We start from the raw sequence: 26,400 nt of genomic DNA on the forward strand, positions 1-26,400 counted from the left end.
ATTTATCGTCTAAAAACAAACAGTCTTTGTATATCTGTGCGTTTGTGTGTGAACATTTCTCTTTTCATTCTACCTTAAAAAGTCAGGGTTCCTACACAGTTTTACTAGATTTCTACTCGCTGTTCGATATGTTTCACAGTTCTCTGCTCCTTCTCATCACTTTTACTCATGAACAGTGTTGTTGCTGAGAATGTGAGCAACAACTTTACAAACTCATGAGCAAATGCAAACAGCAGAAATCACCAAATTCTCTCTGAACGTTTCCAGATGTGTGTGTGTGTGTGTGTGTGTGTCAGGAACCCTGATGAATGATTTCAGCTTGGAACTACAGTATGGACTGAGTCGGCGGAGTTCTCCAGAAACAAAACTAATTTGATGTGTTGTCAAAGGTAAAACTGTGAGCTCACAACCACAAAGAGTTTTAGTCTGCGCAGTGATTTTAAAGCAGGTTAGTTCCTCTCAGTCAGTCAAATGTCTACAGTGGATTCTGATTCAGGGTTGTGCAGCTCTCGGGCCACTAGTGGGCAGGATCCACTCACGTTGGGCCACTACTGAGTGGGAACTGGTTGTCAGTTTGTAAAGTCAGCGGTCCCCAACCCTCAAGCACACCGTTCTGCTTGGCTGAAAACACCTGATCCAGGTAATCCGCAAGCAGGACAGTGGTACCTTGAGGACCAGGGTTGGGGATCATTATGTCAAGTAACTAAATCAGTCAGATCCAACAGTGCTGCAGCAAATCCTCCTTCATGAAGGTGATAAAGCTTTCGTACTGGTGTTCATTCACCTGTGTGGTCATTTTGGAGGTCCTTTGTAACTGACTGATGTTTCTATTATTTTGTCCACCCCACAACGAGGCTACATCATTGAGGCTAAATAAGAGAAAAGCTTCCAAAATGATCATCAGTTAAATCAACAGTCGGAACATGATGGAGGAGGGTTCCCTGCAGCTCAGCGTTCCTAATAAACTGGCAACTGACTGTTTGTTTTGTCCACAGTAGCTGTAGCTGTACATGTAGCTGCAACATCCAGGTGTTGCTGCTTAGTTTAAAGAGTGGACTAAATATCCCAGGTTGTGTCTCATGGACCAGGATCCAAGACGATGTTACCTCTGGTCCATGTCGTGGACACGTTTCACCCCCTGGTTCTATTTAGTGTTTATGTCCTATTTTACAGCAGTTAACCGTGTTAAAGAGACACTGCCGTTTGATTTTAGCTCAGTATTTGAATGTGTTCTGATCCGGAGCCGTGAAGCTGAAAGGACAAACTGTCTTCACCAGAAATATCTCTAAAGGTATCAGTGTGTTCTGTGGACAGTGGGAAGAACAACAGCTACGTGCCATAAATATTCAGGAGGAAAACGGAGGAACGCTCCTATATTTATCATTTCCCCTCCACAGACCAGGAGTCCTGATGGCTGTTGGAAATTGAACGATGTTTGTGTGAATGTTTGATGGTCGGAGCTACAGTAGTGCCAGAGACATGAGCAGCACAGCGATGAGTTTTCAGTGTTTTTAGGATCAGTTGGTTTAAACTGGACTCGTTTTTAGGGATTAATTAATAAATAAATACATACATACATACAGGACTCGAATTTATTGCAGCATTACACCATAATTTAAGGAGCTTAAATTTACAAAAAAATATAACAGAATAATTAAGTGAATAAATAAAATATGACATCACTCGTAGAGTCATGTTGACTGATCGACAGGCTGCAGCTTCACCTCCAGCGAGTCGAGTCCATTATTCTGATCTGATTCTTCATAGAGAAAACTGCCGACTTCAGTCTGTACGGAAAACTCACAGCTGTTTCCTGTTGCTGAGTGAAAATGTGTGTGTGTGCTATGACAGCATAAGGTTGACCCCCTTCCCCACATACATACAGTACATACATACATACATGAAGCCACATCTCCCTGTGTAAACATCCATCCCACTACGTCCTACAGCTACGATGAGGAAACAGAAGAGAGGAGGAGAAGCGGTGAGAGCGCAGAGAAAGGCCTCGTTCCCCTGCCGGCTGTGGAAAGCTGGAGCGGTTAGCTGAGTTTGAACGCGGTTGTGCTCTGTGGCGCCTGAGTGAACTGTGCAGTTTCTGGCAGTTTAGTGTTTTCTGAAAGAACTTAGAAGTAGAGCGCGAGAAAGAACAAACAGAAATACAGGAGGAACGTGGTAACACTGCAGCGATGAAAGGAATGATACAGACTCGTCCATTCTCGTTTTGTCTCTGTTTTTTTACTTTTTCTCTTTTTGACCTGTAGACAGTGATGCTTGTTGCCATGGGGAAGGAGGATGTGCGCTGCCATGGCAAATGTACGAGAAAGAAAAGATTTTTTTTTTTTTTTTTTTTTTTTTGAGTCAACCACGAGCCATGCACTTATTCTCAACTAAGAATGATCCCTCGCTACCCAAAACCCGCCCGCCCCCGCCCCCCAAAAAACAAACAAACAAAACCACCCTGTCGGTATGATACGAAACATCTGCACACGTAAGGCAACATTTTTGGTTTTTTGTTCCCTAAAACGGCTCTTCCAAACCAAGTGCAAAAAGTCAAAAGAAGAAGAAGAGAAAGAAGAAGAAGAAGAAGAAGAAGAAGAAGAAGAAGGGCAGGAACAACAAACAAAACAAAAAAAGAAGATGACTGCAACCCGGGTCGACAACTTAATACTGATGGAGAAAAATAATAAATAACAAAAACATTGCCTTCTGCAGTAAATAGCGCTGAAAATGTAGGAGACTTATTTTTAATGTGGGGAGACCGACTGGAGTCTATCCCACTGTGCAAAAACCTCTTTTAAAGTCCCTAAAAAGACTTTTCCCCATCTGCGAGGAGGCAGAGAAGGAGAAAAAGAGGGGAGACTGGTATTTCTTTTCCTAAAATGGCTACGTGTTTTCCTCAAAATGGCCACGAATGGGGACGATACTGGCTGCTGGGCTGGACGTTCACTCCCGCCCGCTGGCTGAGTAGGAGAACTGTGGGAAATGAGGCCTTCGCTCGTTGTCCGCTGCGTCCATCCCGTCCTCGTCGTCTGTGGAGACGCATTAGAGACAAACATGAATATAAGTTTATCTGCATGAGTTCAGTTCTTTTAATGTGAGCTCTGAGAAACGTCTTGGAGTATTAAAGTACATCAGCATCTGATCAGAAGACAGTGAACTAAAGATGAAGAGAAAGTGCTGAAAACATATATTTCCAATTCCCACAATCCAGATACTAGTACATACTACTACTACTGTAATAATACTATTGTATGGATTGTTGTGAGGTATAGTACAGACTCCAGAGGAAGAGTCTGACTTTACATTCAGATTCATCAGGTCAGAGTCTAAATGAAAACTCTTTTTTTTCTTATAATGACTTAAAACATTAATTCAAATATAAACTGACCCATCAGCCTTAGAGATACTTGTTGTGTTCAGTTATTAGCGTGAACATGATAAAACGTTTTACCTGCTAAATATCAGCATGTGTGTACAGCTGTAGTGAACATGTTGGCACGCTGATTTAAAGTCCAGTGGTGGACTCTCAACACACTGTGTGTGTCCTCTCATCATACTGCATCAATCATCTTGATAAATGCACCAATTTAATCACATTCCTGCCTCAACAAACTGTTTGCTGCCATAGAAATGATAGATTTTTAGTCGTGGTTACATTTTTCTGGCGGAGTGATGGTGATGGTCTGTGCTGTGAACTCCTCGTCGAAGTACCGCGTGTCCGTCTCTGAGCTGACCTGGGGCTGGAACGGTGGGACCAGCTGCAACAGACGAATAAAGATGAATCCGAGTGGGAAAAAAATATATCACACTTTACATCTACCTCTGTTCTAAAAGTCTCATGGCTGCAGAGTTCAAGGTGGTGCCTTCAGAGGGTACCCAAAGATATTATGTTCTTAGTGTCAGCTGGGATTGGACGAAGGCTGCAACTCTTTAAGGGAAACTTGCATGAAGCTATCAACAAAACATGGCTGCCCACAGGTCACGCAGAGTATCACCAGAGAAGATTCAGGTATTTTATATAAAGAACATGAGACAAACAGGACTACTTTCATTTACATAACACTGCTGCGCCCCAAACATTACGGTGCCCTGAACTAGAGGGACGATGTTTAAACAGCGCTGAACTTTCTACACAGTAAAACCAAATGTTTTAAAATAGCCTTTAGTAAAAGCTGAGAATGAGCACTTTAAACATGTGATTTTGTTTTATTACAAATCTCAAATTGTTGGGTACAGAAGCAAATGGATCAATTTTGCGTCTTTGTCCCAAACATTATGGAGATTACTGTGTGTAACAAAGTCAGGAGCTTGTAATGAAACGGGGTAAAAGCCATGAATGACTTAATTCTACACATATCTGATGTGGACGTGCAGGAAGGAACAACGACTTTAGCTGAGGCAGAACTGAGAAGCTCTCTGGGCTGTTAAAGGGACATAAAGCTGAAAAAGAGCTAAAGATGAGGTAAGTTTTTCTTTGCTGTTTCTATTTTCGATCCCATCCAGACTTCTTTTGAAAAACCAGGTAACCCTGGTACCAGAATATCTCAGGTACACTGTTTGAATAAATCACCACTGAAGATAAGATGACGTCTAGCAGCTAAATCCTGCTCTCACCTTCTTGTCGTAGACATCCTGCCAGTCGACTGTGCCAAAGAAACTGTGTCGCATGATCTCCTTAGCGTCATCCGGTCCGCCGCCCAGCCTGTCAGCGAACACAGAGAGAAGAAGACGACGTTCAAGTCAGACATCAAACGCTGCTCTTACAAAGTCTCCATCAATGGAACCAGAATATCCACCTGCTACTGATCCTAAAATAACTTGCAGGGTGAACGGGTTTGCTCTCTGAAGCTGCAGTAGCCTCGTTTTACCATTTTCTTTGTCCGAGACAGAAAACGCCTCAGAGATAATCAGCAGCCGGCCAACAGTTCTTCTCCAAAAGCTCTTTTCTTGAATCTCTGTTATCATTAGGAGATTTTGTTCTCGTCATTATGTCGAGGTGGCTGCGTAGATTCAGACACGTACAGGACACCACTTTATTTCCTGTCCCGTGTTTAACAAGCAGGATCCCTCCAAGGTCAGGATGCTGGGTTTCATTAATGCAGCTGCATTTTATTTACAACTAAACTTTAAACACGGACTGGAGCTGTGTTGTTCCCAGATACAGTATGAATGTACGTGACGGAAAAGTTCAGATGTTTTCTTCAGACCTGATTTATATGTGTTGATAATGTTCTCAGCTAACGGCGCACATCTATAAAAACCTTAATATCAAAAATATTCAAAGCTTTTATGAATCATAAAAAAATGTTTTTTCACCATCACTGTCTCCACATCTTATTGAGCTGCTTCATGTCTCGTCTTGCTTGTCATGATTCTTATTTGTTGTGTTAGTGGCTGGTTAGCGTAACTCTGGCACATTTACAGTAATGTTGAATAACGTGTGTCCCTGAAATAAAAACAGCGATAGCATTTTAAGCTTTTCCCCTTTCACCAATTTTTTAAAATTGTTTTTCACATCATCCTCATCGGGACAAAACTGTGACACAAAACAGAAACTGAGAAAAAAAACGCTCACTGATAAGCGTCTTTCTTTCTCTGCTCGTCTGTCAAAGCTCGGTTGTGGCGTGCAGCTCTCCACATGCGACTTGTGTGTGTTTGTGTACCGTTTGTTGGGGTCCTTGATGAGCAGTCCTGACAGTAGCGACTTAGCATCGGCAGACAGAGTTCGTGGAAACTTGATCTCCTCCATGAGGATCAACTCAAACAGCTTCTCGTGGTCCTGGTTGTAGAACGGCAGGCGGCCGCACATCATCTCATACGTCACCACGCCCAAACCCCACCAGTCCACCGCCCGTCCATAGTCATTGTCTTCCAACACCTGGTACCGTACAACACAGAGAGACGAGTTTCCATTCATTTTACTGTATGTGTATGTGCTGGTATTTACAGAAACCTGTACTGTGATGTATTAAAAGTCAAGAGGCACTTTGAACAATTCAATACAGCCTGTTCATGTTTCCTTTCTTACGTAGCTGTTCTTGACCTTGGTCTATGTGATATCCTCTTTCATATCCTCTTAATGGAAAAATAACTTTCAAAAACTCCACTGACATCCACATTAGAAGAAGTGAAATGAGTCACTGACATTTTACTTTGTTGTAAAGAAAACATTTAGCTGTCATTGGAGGAACTATATCTTAAGGAACTTCCACTTTGGCTTTAACATTTAGCTTTTGTGGTAACGAACAGACCAGAAAACTGTTTCTGTCTTGATTTCATCATATAGGACGAAAGCAAAGGAGTTTGAAATCCTAGTGTGGGTTTAAACAGACAGTCATTGCACGAACATAATTAATGCTGATGTCTGACCTCGGGAGCCAGGTACTCTGGTGTTCCACAGAAGGTTTTCATGGTGGCAGTGTCGGTGATGCCTTCTTTGCAGAGGCCAAAGTCTGTGATCTTGATGTGGCCGTCTTTGTCCAACATCAGGTTCTCCAGCTGATGACGATAGGAGAAATATCAGCGTAGCTCTAGCATGAGACTCCACTTTCAATCAGCCCGCCCTCTCCCTGCTTCACTGTGCTCCATGATAAGAAGCTGCAAAACTTACTAATCAAGCAGAAATGGTTGAAATACAAACCAATAAAATAAAAATTAACTAGAGCATAAAAACTAGATAAGAGCAGGAATGAAAGGACAAAAAACAAACCAGGGACTGAAACTCGTTAAAATATTAAAACAGCTAAATAAATAGACCCGTTTAAGTTGACTAATATCAGTATTCCAGTTCAGCTGAAGAGAGAAACTGGGGGATCTGAGGGTTCATTACACATTAGACAGTCTGGTGTAGACCTGGAACACGTAGATCATTATAAGCTAATAAAACAATACAAAATCAATGTTAAAGCTAATAGGCAACCAGTGTAAAGACTTCAGGGGTTAGTGTTCTCTGTTTCTTAGTCAACACCTGTGCAGCAGACCTCTGCCTTAACTGAGTCTTTGGTTGAACAAGCTCGTCCAAAAAGCCTGCGCTCGTCTCACTGTGTTCTCTTCTCTCAGACAGAGAAACTACTCCATATTTATCTCCTCTGTCCTGTCCTCAGGTTTCTAGTTGTTAAAGTAACAATGGTAAACCTGTGCAGGTGTCTGATGTGCAGTTTACCTTTAGATCACGGTAGACGATCTTGGCAGAATGTAGGTAGTCTAAAGCGGAGACGATCTCTGCGCCGTAGAAACGGGTGCGGTCCTCAGAAAAAACCCTTTCTCTTGACAAGTGGAAAAACAGCTGCCGAGAAAAGAGAAAGAGATGTTCATACACCTCAGATGTTTGTCTCATCGAGTTAAAGAATCCAGTGAAACAGGATAAAACCAGCAGAGGACCTGCTACATGGGACCTGCTCAGCTACTGTCTGTAAATCTCTTACTAATCAAATTTTCATTTTACAGAAGAGAGCTGAAGAATTATCAACAGATGTTCTCACATTACAGAGGCTGACATCTGGGGAAACAGCAGACTTTAAAACTGATCAGATATTACATCATGCTAATAAAAAAATTGCTACTATATAATATACAAAGCAGATTTCAGTTGTTCATGAAGGAGATCTTATCAAGATGTAATGGTTCTCAAACCAAAACCAAAACACCACACCGCTAACCCCGAATCCTCCTTCACATAAATGCCAGCTCCCTGACGCCCACAAACTTTATACAATCTGATATCTGTTGTCATAAGCAGACCTATCACTTGCCTTTCCTTTATTTTAATATACCTGTATGCTCATGGTAAGGCTACTGCTGCACTCACCTCCACTTGCACCTCATAAACCAAGCTCTTGATATTGTTGATTAAGATTTATTCATGGATGTGTTTGTTCGACATTCTTCAGTAAGTCTTGAAATAACTTCCATGTTGGAAAAAAACAAACTCTTTGAGCATCAAAAACATTTTTAAAGCAAACCAGTGCCTCCTCACCTCTCCTCCGTTGACGTACTCCATTACAAAGCACAGCCGATCCTTAGTCTGGAACGAGTACTTCAGAGACTGCAACACAATATATAAATAATGTTTTAACTCATCAGTGCTCAGCTATTTATTTTATTATTTTTAAGCTTTGTAGTCTGAATTCATCCTTCCAGCTGTTATCTCTGCATAACATTTATCATGAGAGTCTTGAATTACACTCAAAACCACAGCTTCAAAACTTAGTGAAAAGTAGGAGGTGAAATCACATCAGCGCAGGTTTTTCTGCACGTAACGTTTCATGTTATCGACATGATGATACTCACAGTCAGGAATGGATGTCGAGTGTTTTTTAATACCCTACTTTCTGTGAGTGTGTGAGCAACTTCATCCTGTGATGAAAAAAGGAGAAGGCAGAGTGATTAGTTAAGAGTCAACGGGAGCCTGCCGACGACTTCTGGCAAGTTTATGTTAAAAACTGAAGCTGCAGAGTAACTGGATGGAAAATGTGTCAAAATCACGGTGGAGTATTAAGCTACAATAGAGAGTTCTCAATATGAACGGTAGCCACACGGTAACCTACCCAATGCAGACATCAAAGATTAAACTAATACAAAGCCACAGAGTAAAAACTGAGTCGACAAAACAACAACAGACAAAAGCTGATAAATGTTGAAATTACCTTGGCTATAATGACTTCTTTCTTCAGGATCTTCATGGCATAGTAAGTGCCGCTCGCCTTCTCCCGCACCAGAATAACTTTCCCAAAAGTGCCTTTACCCAGAAGCTTCAGATAGTCGAAGTCATTCATTGTCTGGACAAAGACAAAGAGGCATGTGTGAGGAAACTGTTCCCCCAACATTCAGTATAATTACAGTACACAATATTTAGTCTATACTTAGATAGACTGGATCCTACATGGAAGGAATTCTCTACTCGCCCATTCTGAGGAACTAGACTGTGATAACAGAATAGCAGAAGAATTCTGGACTATAATGTAAAAAAGATTTTAACATGGAGGACAGAAAAGCTTTAATTTAAGAAGACACAGGTTGTTATCAGCCCCCTGTCACCTTTCGTTTGTAGTGGCTGATGGACGTGTCCATCTCCTCCTCGTTGACGTTCTCGATCTGCGATGTGGGGCTGCACAGGATGCCCTCCTCCTCCTGTTTGGCCAGCGACTCTGCTACCATCTGGATGGCTTCGGCCCACTCGTCTCTACAGATCAAAACAACAACAACAACAACAACTGGTTAAAACACCAGCAGAGCCGGTTTCTGATGCAGCTTTAGCCGTAGCTTTAGCACAGATCTTCAGATAAGTCAAAAGGTTTGTTTTCCCATATTTCCAGAATCCAGAATGTTCATTAGTTTCAGTTTTTTCTGTTTTCTGACTTTGTACTAAAGGGCCAGCTAATCTCCAAGCTGAATAACTCAGACGTGTATATTTACTGTTTAAAAACAGTTTTCACTACTACGTAATTTTCCAGTATCTTCTTTAAAAGCTGAAATATATTAAGCAATTATTTAATATCTGTTGAACTGAAAAAACTATCGTTCTCACTTTCACACTTTACTTGCTTATAATGAATATAAAATCTGATGGGCTATAATAGTAATAATAATTGTATAGCTAATAAACCTGTAATAAACCTTGTTGAGACAATTAGGCTGGAAAATATGGAGCCTTAAAAAACCATTACTGTTAGTTCAAGCATTTGCTTCGTATCCTATCAGAGAAGTGGGGTTACAGTCGTAACCTTAAGTTTTCTTTTTCTTCTCAGAAGAACAGCAACAAAAGCTTCAATTTTAAATTCATTATTTTATTATAATAATTAAATTTAACAGGAAATGCACATTTGATCAAAGTTCCAGGTACGATCATGCTGCTTTTGTATTTTTTATAATTGTTTTGTTTGTATCCTGAATGTGCTCGTGGCAACTACCGCACTGCACAAACATCCTTTAAAACTACATCATGATTAAAGAAATCACAGCTATGAATCAACAATTTGATTATGAAAAATACGGTCTGCTACCTACAGATCTACTCAGACCACATGACCTCTGGTCATGAACTGTATATGAAACCAGCTAGATGGTATTAGCCTTTTCTGTCACACCCCGAGCATCAGCTAACGACGCATAACATAGACATTATATTGTTTTGTTTTTTTTCAAAACAAAACCCTTTAAAAACTTGGCGTCCAGCCTCAGCCCCACACCCTTGTTTCCTGTCTTTCTTCTCCATGTGTTGACTGAGTCCTGTTGTGTCCACTGAGAAGAATTTAACACAAAAATCCTGCAGTCTGGTTCAGGACTGAGGAGCAGGACGATGATCAAGGCTCACCTCTCATCAGGAGTGTCAACATGAAAAGTCCTCTCAATGACAGTGGTCCACTGCAGACAGCGGATGATGAAGGTGTTCGGCTTGGGCCGCTCCGTCTTCATGAGCTGACATTCTAGAAGTCACAGACAGAGAGGGACACGTTCATGTGACACAGGCATTTGTTTTGAGTTTACGAAATATGTCCTGACCTCCTCATGTCTTACTTGCTACAGAGAAGTTGTTGAGTGGGTACGCCAGGTCAGAGTCCTGTGGTTTGTCCTTGTAGCCAATGAAAGAGCCGTCTGTCTTCAGCAGAAAGTACCGTGGTCGCCAGTTCTTGATGTACTCACCTGCAGAGAGACAAACACAGACACCAACAGATTACATCCTGCTACACTTATCTGTGTTTAGCAATTTAATCATGCAAACGTACTAAAACGTCTAGCACTGTGTCTCTGTGAGCTCCTAAGCCAATATTTGCATACATCTTAGTTATTTTCTGTTTGGGAGGGGGGCATGTTTTGGTCTAAATCAGGGGTGGCCAACCCTGGTCCTCAAGAGCCTCAGCCCTGCTTGTTTTCCAACTATTTCTGCCCTACCCTCTGCTGATTACATGGATCAGGTGTGTTCAGCCAATCATAAGCAGGAAATGCAGAGATAGTTGGAAAACAAGCAGGACTGATGCTCTTGAGGACCAGGGTTGGCCACTCCTGGTCTAAATGAAGTACTGCATCTGACTTTAGAATAACCTGTGAAGGTGCATTCATCACATTCACGCTTGTCACCATTTATGTCATCATTTCTCTGTCTTTATTGTTCTGGTTGTGACACAGTAAGGTGACGCTACAGTTCCTAATCCTCTCTTTGGCTTTGCTGTTTTCCAACAGCCGTCAATTAAAACAAAACGTACTGGGACTGATGAAAGAAATCTCAATCTGGGCAGTGACTAAGTGGTCTGTAACTGGGCTCCATGTTGGCAAAGACACTTTACAACTGATGCATCACATGTTGACACATTTGAACAACAATAAGAGGTTCTACTATATATATTAGATTTTCTTAGTTGTATTATGATGCGTTCATAAAACACAAATATTAGTATTGTCACAATGTGATCAGCTGCAGTTGGATTTTACAACGACTGACCTGAGTTCCTGCTGAGTAGGGTTTAACAATTCTCCAAAACCATGGTTCATGTCAGACCACAATAGTAATAATTCGGTTCATTGTTCATATTTTGTTCTTTTAGGGTTGGGGGCTTTTACAACACAGATGACCTACACTCCCTGAATGCAGCACACGACACCTGGAGCCGACAGACAGCTCCTCTCAGGCTAGGCCTTCTTCAAGGTAAAGCCTGTACACAAAACCAAGTAAAAGGTCCTCTCTTAATGCCAGACTTTAAGAGAGCCTTCTCAAAGACATCCTGTAAAGGATGAAAGACAAATCCACATTCGTCCATCTGTGCAACAATCAGCCACGTTAAGTGGACATCTCCTAAAACTGCAGCCACTTCAGTATATTCCTTCTTTCAGGAAACATAAAGACTCAGTTTTACAGTAAAAACAGAGATAAACACTTGACTTGATTAAGTCAGACTGCCGCCCACCTAACTTTTTAACCACGTCAAGCCTAGTTTCAACCCAGACAGCTACATGTCATTTGACCTATAAATCACCAGATTAAAACTTAATTAGCATGTGTGAAACTGCATTAAAACTGCATTAAACTAAATTTAATTCCATGATCCTTTGTAAAACATGGAACATTTTAAAGTTCACAAGTCAAATATGACATAATTTACCTGACACAGGCTCATGGAGTTATACTGTCAGCAGCTTATTAAAGCTTACTGTTTCAAATAGGCCTGGACTACATCTCTAAATGGGTTAATTTTGAGTTTCAGCTGAACACCGTGGAAGTTCTCTTTGTTTTACACTTTATTATCACCACCAACACTTTTTGTTTCTGTAATTTTAAACTAATACATTAATTTAAACATCTTTAGCACTTTCATCTGAACAAGAAATCCTCAAAGCCATGAAGTGTTGATTCCCTGGTGTTCTGACTCATCAGTTTACACACAAATGTAGGAACATTTACAGTGTCATATTAGCACCAAAGCTAACAGATGTGCTGAAACCAAAGTGTGTCTGTATTGGTGATCAACGGCTGAACTGCCTCAGCATCTGTCTAACAAATCAAACCTCTGACGACACTATTCTCACACATCTGATGATTCACGCGACTTCAGAAGATGACAAAGACTTTACCACAGAGACAGAAATCTGAAAGCTGTGACAGTTCTGACTTCTGACTGAACAGTTCTACTTACAAGCTGTAAGCAGTTTGAGAGAGGCAAAAAGCACCCAGAGGTTCACTCGTTAGGTAATAAGAAGGAGAACCTGCAGGTACATAGTCACTAAGTCGTGTGAGCTGCTCACTCCAACCGGTCGAGGCAGATGGCCGCCCACACTGAGCCTGGTTCTTGCTCAAATGGAATTGTTGGGTTCTCTATATCATTTTTTTTATACAACTATACCTGTCTTAAACCTTAAGCACTGTAAAGGGCCTTGAGATAACTTCTGTTGTGATTTGGCACTATACAAATAAAATTGAATTGAATTGAACCCATCTATTGGGAGCCCAGTGTGATTCATATACAGAGGACGTTATGTGTCATAAACAGTTGAAAACCCACAGAACGTTTACAGTACAATAGGGCAGCAGGAACAATGTTTTGCTCAACATACTTTTTTTTTTTTTTTTTTACTACGACTTCAGGTTTTAAAAATTCATTTTCTACATCCCATCTTCTGAACGGTCCTGAACTGTGAGTGAACTCTTGACATTGGATTTTAAACAGCACATCTAGCTACTAAGGGTAGTTTCTCCAAGACTGCTGGTAAAAGTGGATTATTAAAGCACACCAAGGTGCAATAAACAATTCAGGGACTTGTGGGGGCTGAAGAGGAAGGAACCAGAGTGTTAGGTCATCCTCTGTATGCTCATAGTGCCACAGAGAAACTTCCCCCTGTCTGCCAGCCAACAGTCCTGAGCTCAGACCAGGCAAACACACCTCCAGCATGCGCACACACACACACAAACAAACCAGTGTGGGAAATAACACACCAGCCAAGTGCAGCTCAGATTTTGCTGCAGCCCTGCAAAGCCTGCCTTCCCTGCTCGCCGTCTGGCAGGTAAACAACCATTGTTTGGAGGTGCTGTTCTTCAAACTGGCAGGGTGGTTCAGTCCATGTCCACACCGAGGTGGATAAAAACACAGCTTTTCTGACTCAGGCTGAATATTTTAGCAAATGAAAAAGTTCCTAAGCACAAGTCAGAAAATAATGTGGACGAGGGAAACAAAGCTTTTTTTTATAAAATGATCAAGTTAGTCAGACACTGTGTGGGAGGAAAGTTAAGACAAGTCCATCACCTCTGACTCTGAGTAATTCCTCATTTTTAATGTCAGTGACTGATTTAGTCAATATCCTGAGTAGATGTTTCTGATTTCGGGCGACTGGATAGTGTAGTGGTAACACCGTCACCCTCCATGTGTGATAGATGTAAATTAAACTTTACAGTTAACATTGAAAAAGCAAAGTCACACTGAAGAAGGCGTAGCTGAAACATATGTGCTTTGCAGAAAGAACTCCTGCAGTTATGTGTGTAAAGTCTTTTTTAAATATGTGAACTCTAAATGCACCACATACCCTCTCTCTCCTTTTTTTGACTTTAGTATTGTTGTTAGAGGGTATTGTCGTGTAGCTCTGCAGTGTTCACATTGAAAACCTGGAGAAAAATTTATACAAAAATTCAAATTGCCAGTATTAAAATTAAATTGATTTTCAAATGTGTGCAAAGCACAAAAAATGGAGCAGGCTCACACGTGGATCATAAAATTGGGATCACACATTTAAGATGGATGTACATTTTTTGTATTTAAAAACCAACCCCTCCAGTGAGGGGTGAATGTGAGAGGTGAAAGTGCACATTCCTGTTGCACTTCAACATTGCACAGTCAAAAGAACAGGACAGCGGCACAATCGCTTCAAAACCACTAGAGGTTGAGGTAGACACACACAGAGCTGCATCTTTAAGTAATTATCAAGTTCATCTGTGAAGCAGGATTTCAGCATCTGATGCACACTGACACCTAAAAAACTCTCTACACAGCTCATCAAAAGTACACAGGGTACAGAATGACTAGAATCAATACATAGCTAGCTTGTAAAAACATTTTTACACAAATGAATAAAAGTAACTGGTGACAATCACATTTTTAGATTGCATCCACCTCAGAGTAGTCTACTGACCACAGGTCTGCAACATCTAAAATTTTACTGTTCTAATGCTGATCTGATTTAAAGTATTTCTTTAGATAATCATACAACTCCATGTCAATGATTAAAGTATCTCCGCACACCAGCCAGCTGTGGCTGAACGTTTCCTTTTCTATCCTGGGTAAAGACAAATCTAAAGCCACACAGATATACACAGCAATAAATAAAACCATTTAGACAAGCACAAACTCAACAGCCACAAAGACCCGAACAAACATGTTTCCATTCAACTGTCAAGTTTGCAGTAAATCAGCTTCCTCTGAGTAAAAAAACAACAAAAAAGAAGAAGTGACTTTTCAGACCTGGTGAGCAGTGTTGTTTCTGTTCTGTCACAGAATGTCAGCCATATTCACACCTTCATCTGAAGGAGAGGTAACTCACTTTGTAGCAGCACCAGAGCATGTATCTCTATACTGTACATCAAAACATCAAGTCTGAATTAAAAACTAAAAGTGATTTGAGTGGTTTGCTCTACATTCCTAACAGGGACATTTACTGTACACTGTGGAACTGTTTGGAAACTGAGACTCAGCATGTTGCCGGGCTGTTGGAGACATTCCACCTCTCCTGTGGTACAGTCTCCTGCATGTTAATACTGATGCCCCCAGATTTAACGAAGTATCCCAGATATCAGACATTACTTGTTGTAAGAGGACCTGGAAATCTGTTTCAGTGTGCTACGTTCAAGGACAGTACACAGTAAGTTATCAGTGTTTCAAAAGACATTTTTAGATGTTGCGTCACTGGACTCCAACTTTGGATGGCTGGGGATTTGTCACTGCAGTACCGCGAGTGGCCACAAACTCAAACTGGCTGAATAGACGAGAGAAGACACATTATCTAGCTTTCTTAATACATGCATGGGTCATAATAATTCTCTAAATCCATAGTGCACTTCGCACCTCAGGTTTTGTTTTGTTTCATTTTCAAGCTTTTAAATACGGACCTACAATCTGTACTGTCCCTGAATGCCTCACAACACAGATGATCTGCACAAGAATGTGGACTTGTGATGCTGTTTCTATCTCAGTTTCAGAACCATGATTTTCGATTTATATGTAAATCGAAAATAACTATTTCAGTAGAGCTCCAGAATAAAAATGTAAATCCAAGATTAAGTATAATAATCTCTTTCTATTGACTTTAAATTAATGTTAATGTAAACCTGTTCTATGATTCTTAAACACTGACTTTTTAAAGCATCTTTTACAATTAGCTTGTTTAACTTATTTGATCTGTTATATGATTAACATGTTCAACATAACCACAGAATCAACCAAGTTTAAGGTTGTTGTGCTAATTTTTTAATTTTCATTAAATCACATCAACATGGATTTGAACAGTTCCTGTTCTTACTGAAGCTGGTTTCTATAGAAAGGTTTAAAAATGGCTCATTAATACATAGTTTGATGTTTGAAGTGGCTCCAAAACTGTGCTCTAGTGAATATTTGTGGCAGCAGGATGGTGTATGAAGGATTGAGTCTGAATGAACTACAGTGTGTTTGTGTCACTCACTATGTGATCACTGATGTGTTTTAATACTTTTCAACCAATGATGGAGCTCTATGAATAATATCTACAGTATCAGGCTTTGAAAAACAGTTCACACTTGTTTGAGAAAGCTGTTCATTGATTGTGTTTTCATGAGATTACAATTTAACAACGTGATTTTAAATCTGCAGAGATGAACTACTCACTAGCAGTCGTCATGCATCCATGGCTGACGTGTTAGTGAGCGTCACTCCAATCATACCAGGACCGGGAAGTTAAATGAGTGATAGTCGAGACCAAATACTGATGAAGCAGTACTTCAGTACTGCAGCCTGACTCGTGTACTGTTAATTAAATATCACCAGACCAAATGAACTCACCTCTTTTCTGGACCCAGCCTTCCTTGACGACGTTCTGGTCGCTCATGGTGGCTTCTCCTTGTCTCCGGTTCTCCCAGTGTGGTGACTGCGAAGGCGTTGGAGTGGTAGCGAGACAGTGGGTATGGCTGGAGTCGTTTGACCTCTGACCTCCAACCTACCTACGCCCACTCTCTCCTGATCTCAGATCTGTCTGCCGGTTCCCTGCTGAGTCTGTCGTGTCAAAATCTGTCCCACAGTCACTTTCTCGTTCCTCCTCTCACCCCTCCGACCTTCTGACTTTCTCCCGTCCTATCTCCCTCGCCTCTCGAAGATTTTTATTCCTCTCTTTCTCGCCCTCCCTCTGTCCTTCTTGCTTCTTCACAGTTTTCCTTGATCTCCCGTCCTCTCAAACTTCGTCTTCTCCTTCAGAGTTCAGGCGCTCCAGCGGTGAGTCAGCCTGGAAGGAAATGGAGGCAGAGAAAGGAGAGAAGGGAGAAAAAAATAAAAACACAGAGCAGGTCAGTGGATAGTTTCCTTCTCACAGCAAACACAGCAGGCCGCAGTTCATTGTTCAGAACCAAACACACTTCCTGCCTCCTTACCTCCTTCTCTCCTTCGCCACTTTCCTTGCCTCCTCACACCTTCTCCCCCTCTATTTGCTCTTAGCCCATTAGTCAATCACTATTCAATGGCTACTTCCCAACCCCATTGCCTCCTTCCTTCCTTCCTTGTTTCTCACACTCTCATTTCCTTACCCTCTTCCGCATTTCATCACCTCCTCACACCTTTCACCTCCTCCTCTTCTACGTTCTTTGTTCCCTCCCTTTCTCATCTTCACTCCCTACAATTGCTCCTCTTCTCCCTCCTCTCTCATCTTCTACACTAGTACCTACTCACCTACTTCTCTCACCTAAGTATCTCCTTTCCAATATTCCTTGACTCCTATTATTCACCCTCCTCTCACATTTCCTTTTCTTTATTCCTTCCTTGTCTCCTCAGACCTCCCTCTCCTTCTCTCCTCCTTGTTCCACTTCCTCACAAACCTGTTTCCTTCCTTATCTCTATTAGCCCCTCACCAACTTTTTTGTCACTTACTTCCTTTCGTCTTTCCTTTTAACCTTCTATCCACATTATCCATCTTTTCTAAGGCCCCCTTAATCAATTTCCTCCTTCCTTACAAAAGTCTGGTACCTCTCCACAATCCTTCCTTCCTTCTTTTCCTCACAACCTTTCCAGCTATTACTCTTGCCTCCTCGTCTCCTTCCCTGTTTCCTAAGCCTATTCATATCACTTATGTCTCCACTCCGTCCTTTCTAATCTTCTCTCTTTCCTCCTCCCTCACAGACCACACTAAATCTCCAAACTTTTTAAAAGTCAATTAATCAATTTTACCATATTTTTCACGCACAAAACATTTTGATCATAATATTTTCATGCACTGGGAAGTGCGTTTGTGATCGGACTTATTTTTACTACTTTTTAGCATTTAACATACTAAGCATTTCACTGGCATAATGAGAACATGAGGTACACCTCAGATCATTTTACACTGGAATATCAACATATGTCATCATATAGTAGAACCTTCTGAATCATTAAAATCAATATTGTGTGTAAGAAAATACATTTAATTAACCATTTAAAGAGCTGAGGCAACTTGCTAGATTAAGGAGACAGCATATCTACAAGAAAACAGGCTTCGCTTCCCCAGATGTTTGGGATCTAATGCTAACCATTAACTGTAATGCAGCAAAATTCAGTTCAGTTGACTGTGGAAGAGGTAAAATATGACTGAACACACAAACATTTCTTTATTCACCCTTCAACAAACAAAGCAAGACCAGTAAACCTGCTCTAAGTAAAGTGAGATCCAAGGAAATCTCTGCACCTGAACGTGATTTGGCACACTTTGGCTGTAATATGAATTTAGCTTGTTTTCTCTTTGAATTTTGGGCTATTTCAAGTTAAAAACACTATTTCTTTAAGTTACATTTAGTCATTAGATGCTTTTATCCAAAGCAACTTACAAGTGAAATACAAGGTACAAAGGCAGGGTAAGGCAGGAGGTCTTGTCTATGGACCCCTACTGGATGTAGGCTACAGTTAGTTCGAACCCCAGTCCACCACATGGAGGACAGTGATCTTTCTGCTGCACTATGCAGCCGCTCCTGTTCAGTAAATGTGATATGTTAACAATGTCAGTGAGTAATCTCAATACCTGTCAAAGGTAAGAGCTGACCATCACTTGTTCTGTGTGTTTTAACAAGCCTCTCCCCACAACAAAGACGATACATGTGCATATTTCCAACGTGCAAGCTGTGATTTGAGATTACTTCAGTTAACTGTTTTGTTTCCGCTAGAGCTGCAGAAGTTTATGTATAAATCATCAGCTGTCAGATGGCCAGCTGTCATTTTTAACAAAAAAATACCAAATGCTTCTGGTTCTAGTTTTTCATGTATTTATTTTGGGGGTATAATTAATCTTCCATGATGGAAAACTGGATGTTGGATTATGACTTGGGCTTTGTACAGCTAGTCATTAACCAAGATGAATTATCGTCAGATTATTAATTAATACATAAAAATCATAGTTGCACACCTACTTGCGACCCATTTAAATGAATCTGTAATTTCCCTGCCACACTCATGTGCGCACTATGACGCTGCCATCATTTGCAACCTAGAATTTAGCGGTACCCCCAAATCATGTTTGTGAAACAGGCCCTTAATCAAAAATCTCAGTTCGCTAATGAGTGAATAATCTAAATTATATAAAATTGCACAAAACGAGGCAGAGCTGAAATGTCTGTGCTCACTTGTGACAATCTGACCTAACTCAAAGGAAACCTCTTGTTTTAGGTGTCCCCAGGAGAACCCCAGACCCAGGCTCACCTCATCTTTATTCCCTTGCTTGCTCTCTTGCCTTCCTTCCCTCAGTCTTCTTCCTTCCTTCTTTTGTCCCTGCACTCTAAAACCTTCTCTGCACCTTCACTTTATCCCTTCATCCCTCTCCTGTTTCTCTATTTACTCCTCTCTCAGCCTACACGTCTGTCAACTGACCACCCAGCACAGGACACATCTGAACAAATCTCTATTTTACAGCAGATTAAGTCCAAAGCAAATGAAATCCTACTGTATGTCAGCATGTAAACTAAAGCTAGAAACATTATTACAGTACAGCACACACTGCTTCAAGCCTTGATTTCCTCACATTTAGAGATATTGTCAGGGTTTAACTGTGAAGTAGCAGCAGGAATGTGAGATGAACTTCTAAAGCTGCTAACTTACTGTTTTCTTTTCCTCTAATTTCAGAATGAAATATGAAATTAATGTTGGGTTTTATGGACACACTGTACCATAAATCACCTGTGAAGTAATCATACTGCCTTCATCAACATATTTCCATCCGACACAATCCAGATTAAAATGTAAGATCATTCCCAGAGGAAAGGTGCATTAAGAGAGATATGATGTGTTCAGAGCTAATATTTATAAAGAAACATCACTCCATTTCTATATATACTGTGTAGAGTTCTTGTGATTTGTCTGTCATTTCTCTACTCTTGCAGAAAAACATAGGACTCTAGATCACTTCTCCATGGAAACAGTGTGGAACTTACACAGCAACATATATCACAGTATAATATTCTGCAACACAGAAGCAGAAGTGTGTAGTTCTTCCACTATCGATGCATTTACCGTTCTGTTAGTCTGGTCTTTCCCCAGACTTTCTTTGGCAGTCTGTATGTTAACACAGTGGAGATAACACACAGCCTTTTACAATGCCTCATTTTAGCTTCATTAAAACGTCCTTAGGGGATTGAGCGATGTGGCTGCATTTATAAAGAGATTTCTGATGAATGAACATATATATATGTACATATTTAAATATGAAAAATTGATGCATCTGCAGCGATAAAATCAGACTTTAAACTGATAAATATGTTGTGAATTACATGAGACGAGACTCTTATGTGCAGCGAGTCAGAATTATTCATCGTCAACATCAGCAGTATGATTCTGCAAAAAGTCAAACAATATGATTCCACTGTCTGGCCCCACTTACTGACAAAGCAAAGAAATGCAGAGCAAACCCTCCAACCTCCCCAATGCATTACAGTGCTCCTGCAAATGGCACTGCTGGAATTTTACATGGAATTTAATAATAAAACATGATTTCTGTTGTTTTTCAGCCCTTTGAAATGAGACAGTGAGGCTACAAGATGCTAAACATGGTCTGCTAGCTGCTAGCACTGTGGTTGTGTATCTTCACTGCACACATTCATCATCTGTGGGAAGATCCGAGGCTGGAGAAACAAATGTGAGCTCTGCAATGACAACAAAAACAATGGCCGACAGGAGCAGCCGTTGTATATTTCAGAAGCCGGTTCCGAGCTGTGGCCCTCGGAGCCTCAGACAGCGGCCGTGTGCGGTCGATCACCGGCCCAGTTCGGGTCCTGCACCGCACACAAAACAAACAAACACTGAAACAACAGCTTTTGTTTCAAGGGCGTGTGGTGTCATTAGCAGTTACATAACAACATCCGCCTGCCGAGCTCCATTAAGTTAGATTTCAGGGGCCGAGACACGATTAAATGTCTGACGGGGACTCCTGCACCCATTAATCTCCGCTACAGGCGGTGAAAGAGCTGGTGTGAACCGGCAGGGTCGGGGGGGACGGGTGCTGGGTCCGCCACACCGGCCTGTACCGTTAATGGCTCGGCTGGAGGATGCGGGCTAGCCAGGGATGCTAGCGGATGGAGAGGGGGTGATGCTACGGCTAGTGTTAGCCGGCTAGCTAGCTGGAAGACAGGCAGCATAGCGGGCTAACGGGCGGTGAATTTAATCCTCATGGTGAAACAGCTCCGCGGTGACTCGGTTCTGTTGGTCCGCACAGAGACAGGTGATGAGTTTATGACAAGGTGGGGGGGCACCGGAGACGAGGGGGAGCAGGAGGGGGGAGAAACGGCGGAGGTTGGGGGTGTTGTTCATCCCGGAGATGGGCCGAGGCCAGACGGTCGGTACCGTCAACGCCGCTGCTAGCCCTCCCCTCCCTCCTGCAGCAGCATCCCCGGCGCCGCATCCCTCCCAGACTGGCAAATGACGAAGCAGCAGCCCGCTAACGGCTGCTAGCTTAGCATGCTAACCTCCCTCCACCTCCGGGCTCCAGACGAACCCGCTCCCCGAGCCCCCGAGACGACGACACCCAAAGCCCTGCTCCCTCCCGTCGCCTCTCCGCGTTCCTACAAACGAGCCCCGCTTCCAGCCGCGACGCGTTACCGCCTGAAATAATCATAATGATAATAATAATAATAATAATGTCACCTGGTAGAAGAACGGTAGGGATGCCCCTGCTCCTCCTCCCCCTCCTCCTCTATGGGCACTGGAGCATCCGACGGAGCACCGTCCGTCAGCGGCGGAGACAGCAGGAGGACAGCGATGGGTCCATAGCTGCTGGTGCCCTGTCCACACGGTGGGAGCCGAAAAGGGGGGCTCGTGGCTGGGTCTCAACAGACAGACGGCGGCGGCAGACACTGAGACAGACCCGCTCCAGCTCCAGCTCCAGCTCCGGCTCCGGCTCCTGCTCCCTCCGCTCCGCCAGGAAAACTCTGTCGGCTCCGAGTCGGCGCGTCACGTTCAGCTGGATCCGACTGGGAGGACTCCTGCCGCGTTCAAGGACTGTCGGACATCTGTGCGTCCGTGCAGCCACTCACCCAATCAGCTGGGAAATGTGGTTGAATCAGGGAGGTGCCACAAAAACGCAACTCGGTACTCAAGTACAAGTACAAGTACAAGTACAAGTACAAGTACTTGCCTAACAGAGTACTAGAAGTACAAGTACCATTTCGACTGCTGTGCATCTTCTCAATTTTATGGTGGAGTTACTCTCCTAAGAAAATGAACAAATTTTATTTATTTATTTTTTATTAATTGATTCAAGCTGCAAAAAAAAAAAAAAAAAAAAAAAGAATTAAAAATAAATCGTAGTAATTAATAAAAAATACTATTAAGACTATGCAAAGTCACTAGTGAAGTAAAAAGTACACTATTTCCCTCTGCATTGTAGTGGAATAAAATTACAAGGAAATAAAAGTGTACATACTCAAGTAAAGCACATTACTATACCGAATACCTTACTCAATACTTGAGTAAGGTATACAATTGGTTTTTGTTTGGTAAAAATTCCTGCATTCAAAGTCCCACTAATGTATAAATGCACACATGGAAAGGGTGTATGAAGGGTAAAGTTAGTGGAACAAATGGTAGAGACAACATGTACAGACCCTCAAAATGTTGTACTATTCTTTACCTTTCCAAACTTAGAACTCACTTTGTCAAATATCAAATTGTTTGAGAGTCCGTCCAGAGAACCGCAGCGTATCCCAGCTTTCACGTGGTGAAACACTGGGTTCCCTGTGGCGTGGACAGAGATAACCACTACACATAAAAAGATATATCAGAAACAACATGCACAGAGATAAAACATTTATACTTCGTCAGGTTTATAAAACAACATTTGAGAGTAGGCACAGGAACTGGTTATGGCTAGAACAAAGTTGAGGTCAGATTAAGCTTGATTTAACATGGTAGGTCAGGGTTCTGGTGAAGGTTAGGTTTAAGTTAGAGGAAACTCGTACAGTAAAGCCTGGAAATGGATCGCTAAGGGTAAACAAAGCTGGTAAATAGTTTGAAAACTAGTCTTACAACGTTAAAATCTACCCCAATGATCAATTGATAAAATTATTAAAGATGGTGACAGTTTACTGCACGTCCAGATTTGCTGTATGTGTCTGTACATCCCTATCTAAGGGAAAAGTAGGGTTTTACAGAGAGGACTTGAATGCAGCATCCCTCTCCTCATGGCATCCAGGGCTTTTGTTGGTCCCTGGCTTTTGTTGGTCCCCGCTTTTGTTGTCGCTCCCCCTCTTTCTTCCTCTTTCACCCCCTCTCTGCTGGATTTACGTGTTCACATTCAGTTCTCTTATGATTCTCCTTCTTCCCCCGATTAACAGCAGGTTTCAGGTTTTATTTATCAGCTGATTTGAACCAGCAGACTTTAGATTTTTGTGCACACTGACGTTTCTTTCCAGACTTTATTCTGTTATTAATTCATTTACTCAAATGTATAGCACCCCCATCCCTCCCTCCCTGCCTCCCTCCCCATCTTTCCTGTGAATGGATGCTTTGTTTGAGGATCCTGGTCCAGGCCTGGCTGCAGGCCCACATAGAGAGGACTGCTGCTGCTACTTCGTATTAATTGATTACAGTCTGTGAATTAACAGTTATGCCCTAATTGTCAGAGCTGCCAGGGTCAGCTATGAAATGAGACACATTGTTCAGACATATCTGCTTCATGTCAGTAAATGACAAATGTTATCAAACCACAGAAATTACAAATTAAACAACTTAAAGTAGAATCTGACAATATCCAGAACATTAATAGAAATATGTCATGTATTAGAATTATTAATTGTGTTAATTAAACTACTTGTCATCAGTTGTTCCATCTTCACACACATAGAATTCACAGTTTCACAGCTTTTAATGTAAATACTGTGACTTTTTCTCTGTTTGTCTGTGATAAAACTAGAACACCACACCATTTAAGACCTCCGCCATGATCATATTTAACACAATAAATAAATGGACACCAGTTGTTATTCTTAGAAGTGTAAGAGCAACTAAAACATACTGCTCTAATAATTCAGTTATTCTTGCAGATTAAACACTATTGATACTATTAATATTAAGTTTCTCCTCAATGTAAGCTTATTAAAATTGGTATAATTCATCATCTGGGGAGCATGAATGTTTCCAGTAAATTTATTTTCCAATGAACTTTCAGTTTTATTTATTATTTATTTAAAACAGCTGATACAGATATTTGTCTTTTGTAATTTTGACTGTAAATGAATCTAACAGTACTCACACTGCAGCACTGCATCATGGGAGCTGTAGTTGTTCAGTGGTCACTGGTCCACTTCCTGTCTTTGTCCAGCAGATGGAGTTGAAGACTTTCTGATGTGACTGATCCCAGCTCATCTGCTAATGATAACACAAAAGCAAGAAGGTGAAAGTGGAGTTAAGACTGAACTGAACAGTTTCCACGGTCAAACTCTGATTCAATTAGTCACTAAGCTTTTAGAATAACCGAGAACCTGTGGATGGATTTTATTTTCATGGACCTTTTCCTCAGCTTTCAACATTTTTACTGTCATGACTTGACGATGCGTCGTTCTCTGAACAAGAGAATACAAGGCTACGTTTGCTCTGGATCAAATGAAACTGTTAATAAAAAAATGTTAAAAATAAAAAATGTTAATATTAACCAATTTTAGTATGCAGACGACAAAGTTAGGGGAATTGTTCAATCCATAGGACAATAGAGGAGGTAAAACATCATATCTGTGTCTTGTTGATACAGTTTCAGGTATAAAGTGCTGTTGTTCTGGGACTGTAAGCTGATCTGAACATATCTACTGTGTCTCCAGGTCGGGTTTCTCTGGAATCCTTCCTGGGTGTGTTTATTCATCAGTATCTTAATAAAGTGCTTTGGAAATGTTGCATCTGAACAATCACATGTGTCTATGAAGAATGAATTCTGAACTCTGAAGAGAGAGAGACAGAGGTGAGCCGTGTCAGATTGCTCTGTTGTGTCAGTGTTGGGTTTCTCTGTCCTGGATCCCTGACAGAGGAAAGCAGTGAGCTGGATACACTGAGTAGAACTGAGTGCACACGTTCAATAACAACTATTTAGTTCAGTTTAAAAGAAAAAAAGAAAAGGAGAACTGCAGTGATCGAGTTTCAGCTTTGTCTTGAGAGACATATCTGATTCCTGTGCAGGTAAGACTGCATAATTTAAAATACTCAACAATAGCCTTGAACTTGTAATCTCTGTGAGGAATTGGGATTCATCCATCTCAATTTTTTATTTACAGAACAGAACAAAGCTGAGCTTTATGTTCTGGTTTGAAAATCTGAAATGTCTTGTTTTGATTCTGGTTTCAGGGCTGTGACCACACAGTGACAAAAAAGTGAATACACCTTGAAAATGAATTAAATAAGATAATAAATAAAATATAATTCAGTATAACCTTGTATTTTATAGGTGTATGTGCTCAGGGGCAAGATTAAAATGAAAATGATTGCATTTAAAGGTTACAAATTAATTATTTCATTGGAAATATAAATACCCACTATATTTCACACTGAAATTCGATGGTTCTGATTCCACATTTTGTCCTAATGTTTGTGCTTCACTAAAGGTCGGGGTGTCACCTGAATCAGAAATCTGTTGTTTAATGGAAAACTGAAGCCGAGGGGGGTGAAAAGTCACAGCCAGAACCATCATCTGATGTTCACAAAGCATTTTAGCCTGACGTTCTTGCCAGATCCAGCATTGTTTACACGTTTGAACCTCTTGACATTAATCAGAACTGGATTCACGGCTCTGGACCGGGTCCTTATTTTTGGCCTGATGGCAGGATCTGGTGTAGCTCTGAGGCTGCATGAGTTCAGAGAGTCTTCGGACTCCAGAGACACAGATGGACCAACTTTGTTGACACCACAGTGAGTGAACCGTAAAATGAACCTGGAAACAGTGGCCAGAATACTCACGAGTAAAAGTACAAGTACAGAAAAGTACAAATACTACAAGTGTGTTCAGCAGTGTTTTAAATTTTATTGGTGATGAACTAAAAAAACCTTTTAATGCATATTTACCCACATTGGGCCGATTTAGACTCTGCTGTGTTCATTATGTGTGTATTGTGTTTTGAATGTTTTTAATGTTTCTCTCTTCAGTAAGTTCCGTCTGGGGAGAGATGTACGTGGATTATACCCAGGACAGCTGGGCAGAGTCCACACTGTGTACTCTAAGGACTGTGGGTGAGGGTGGTGTGACAATTCATGT

The 26,400-nt window shown here is 41.3% G+C and overlaps 1 protein-coding gene across 1 annotated transcript; it reads right to left on the bottom strand.

The window, feature by feature from the left end:
• Nucleotides 1–2,439: 2,439 nt before the first annotated feature.
• Nucleotides 2,440–22,102, bottom strand: akt3b (v-akt murine thymoma viral oncogene homolog 3b). Its single transcript, XM_026359178.1, has 14 exons — nt 21,813–22,102; nt 16,509–16,944; nt 10,516–10,641; nt 10,313–10,424; nt 9,037–9,181; nt 8,646–8,777; nt 8,290–8,355; nt 7,976–8,044; nt 7,163–7,285; nt 6,370–6,498; nt 5,664–5,878; nt 4,615–4,702; nt 3,656–3,758; nt 2,440–3,029 (listed from the first exon to the last, which is right to left on the bottom strand). The coding sequence occupies exons 2-14, from the start codon at nt 16,552–16,554 to the stop codon at nt 2,944–2,946; spliced, it is 1,440 nt and encodes a 479-aa protein (XP_026214963.1). The 5' UTR covers nt 16,555–16,944; nt 21,813–22,102; the 3' UTR covers nt 2,440–2,943.
• Between the last annotated feature and the right edge of the window lie 4,298 nt (nt 22,103–26,400).

The sequence above is a fragment of the Anabas testudineus genome, chromosome 1, assembly GCF_900324465.2.
Source record: "Anabas testudineus chromosome 1, fAnaTes1.2, whole genome shotgun sequence".
Lineage (NCBI taxonomy): Eukaryota > Metazoa > Chordata > Actinopteri > Anabantiformes > Anabantidae > Anabas > Anabas testudineus.

Coding starts and splice junctions, on each gene's coding strand:
- akt3b (XM_026359178.1), bottom strand. CDS start 16,554: ATGAGCGACCAGAACGTCGTCAAGGAAGGCTGGGTCCAGAAAAGAG. Junction 5,879..6,369: donor CAGAGTACCTGGCTCCCGAG/GTCAGACATCAG, acceptor GTACGGTACCAG/GTGTTGGAAGACAATGACTA. Junction 4,703..5,663: donor ATCAAGGACCCCAACAAACG/GTACACAAACAC, acceptor GTTCGCTGACAG/GCTGGGCGGCGGACCGGATG.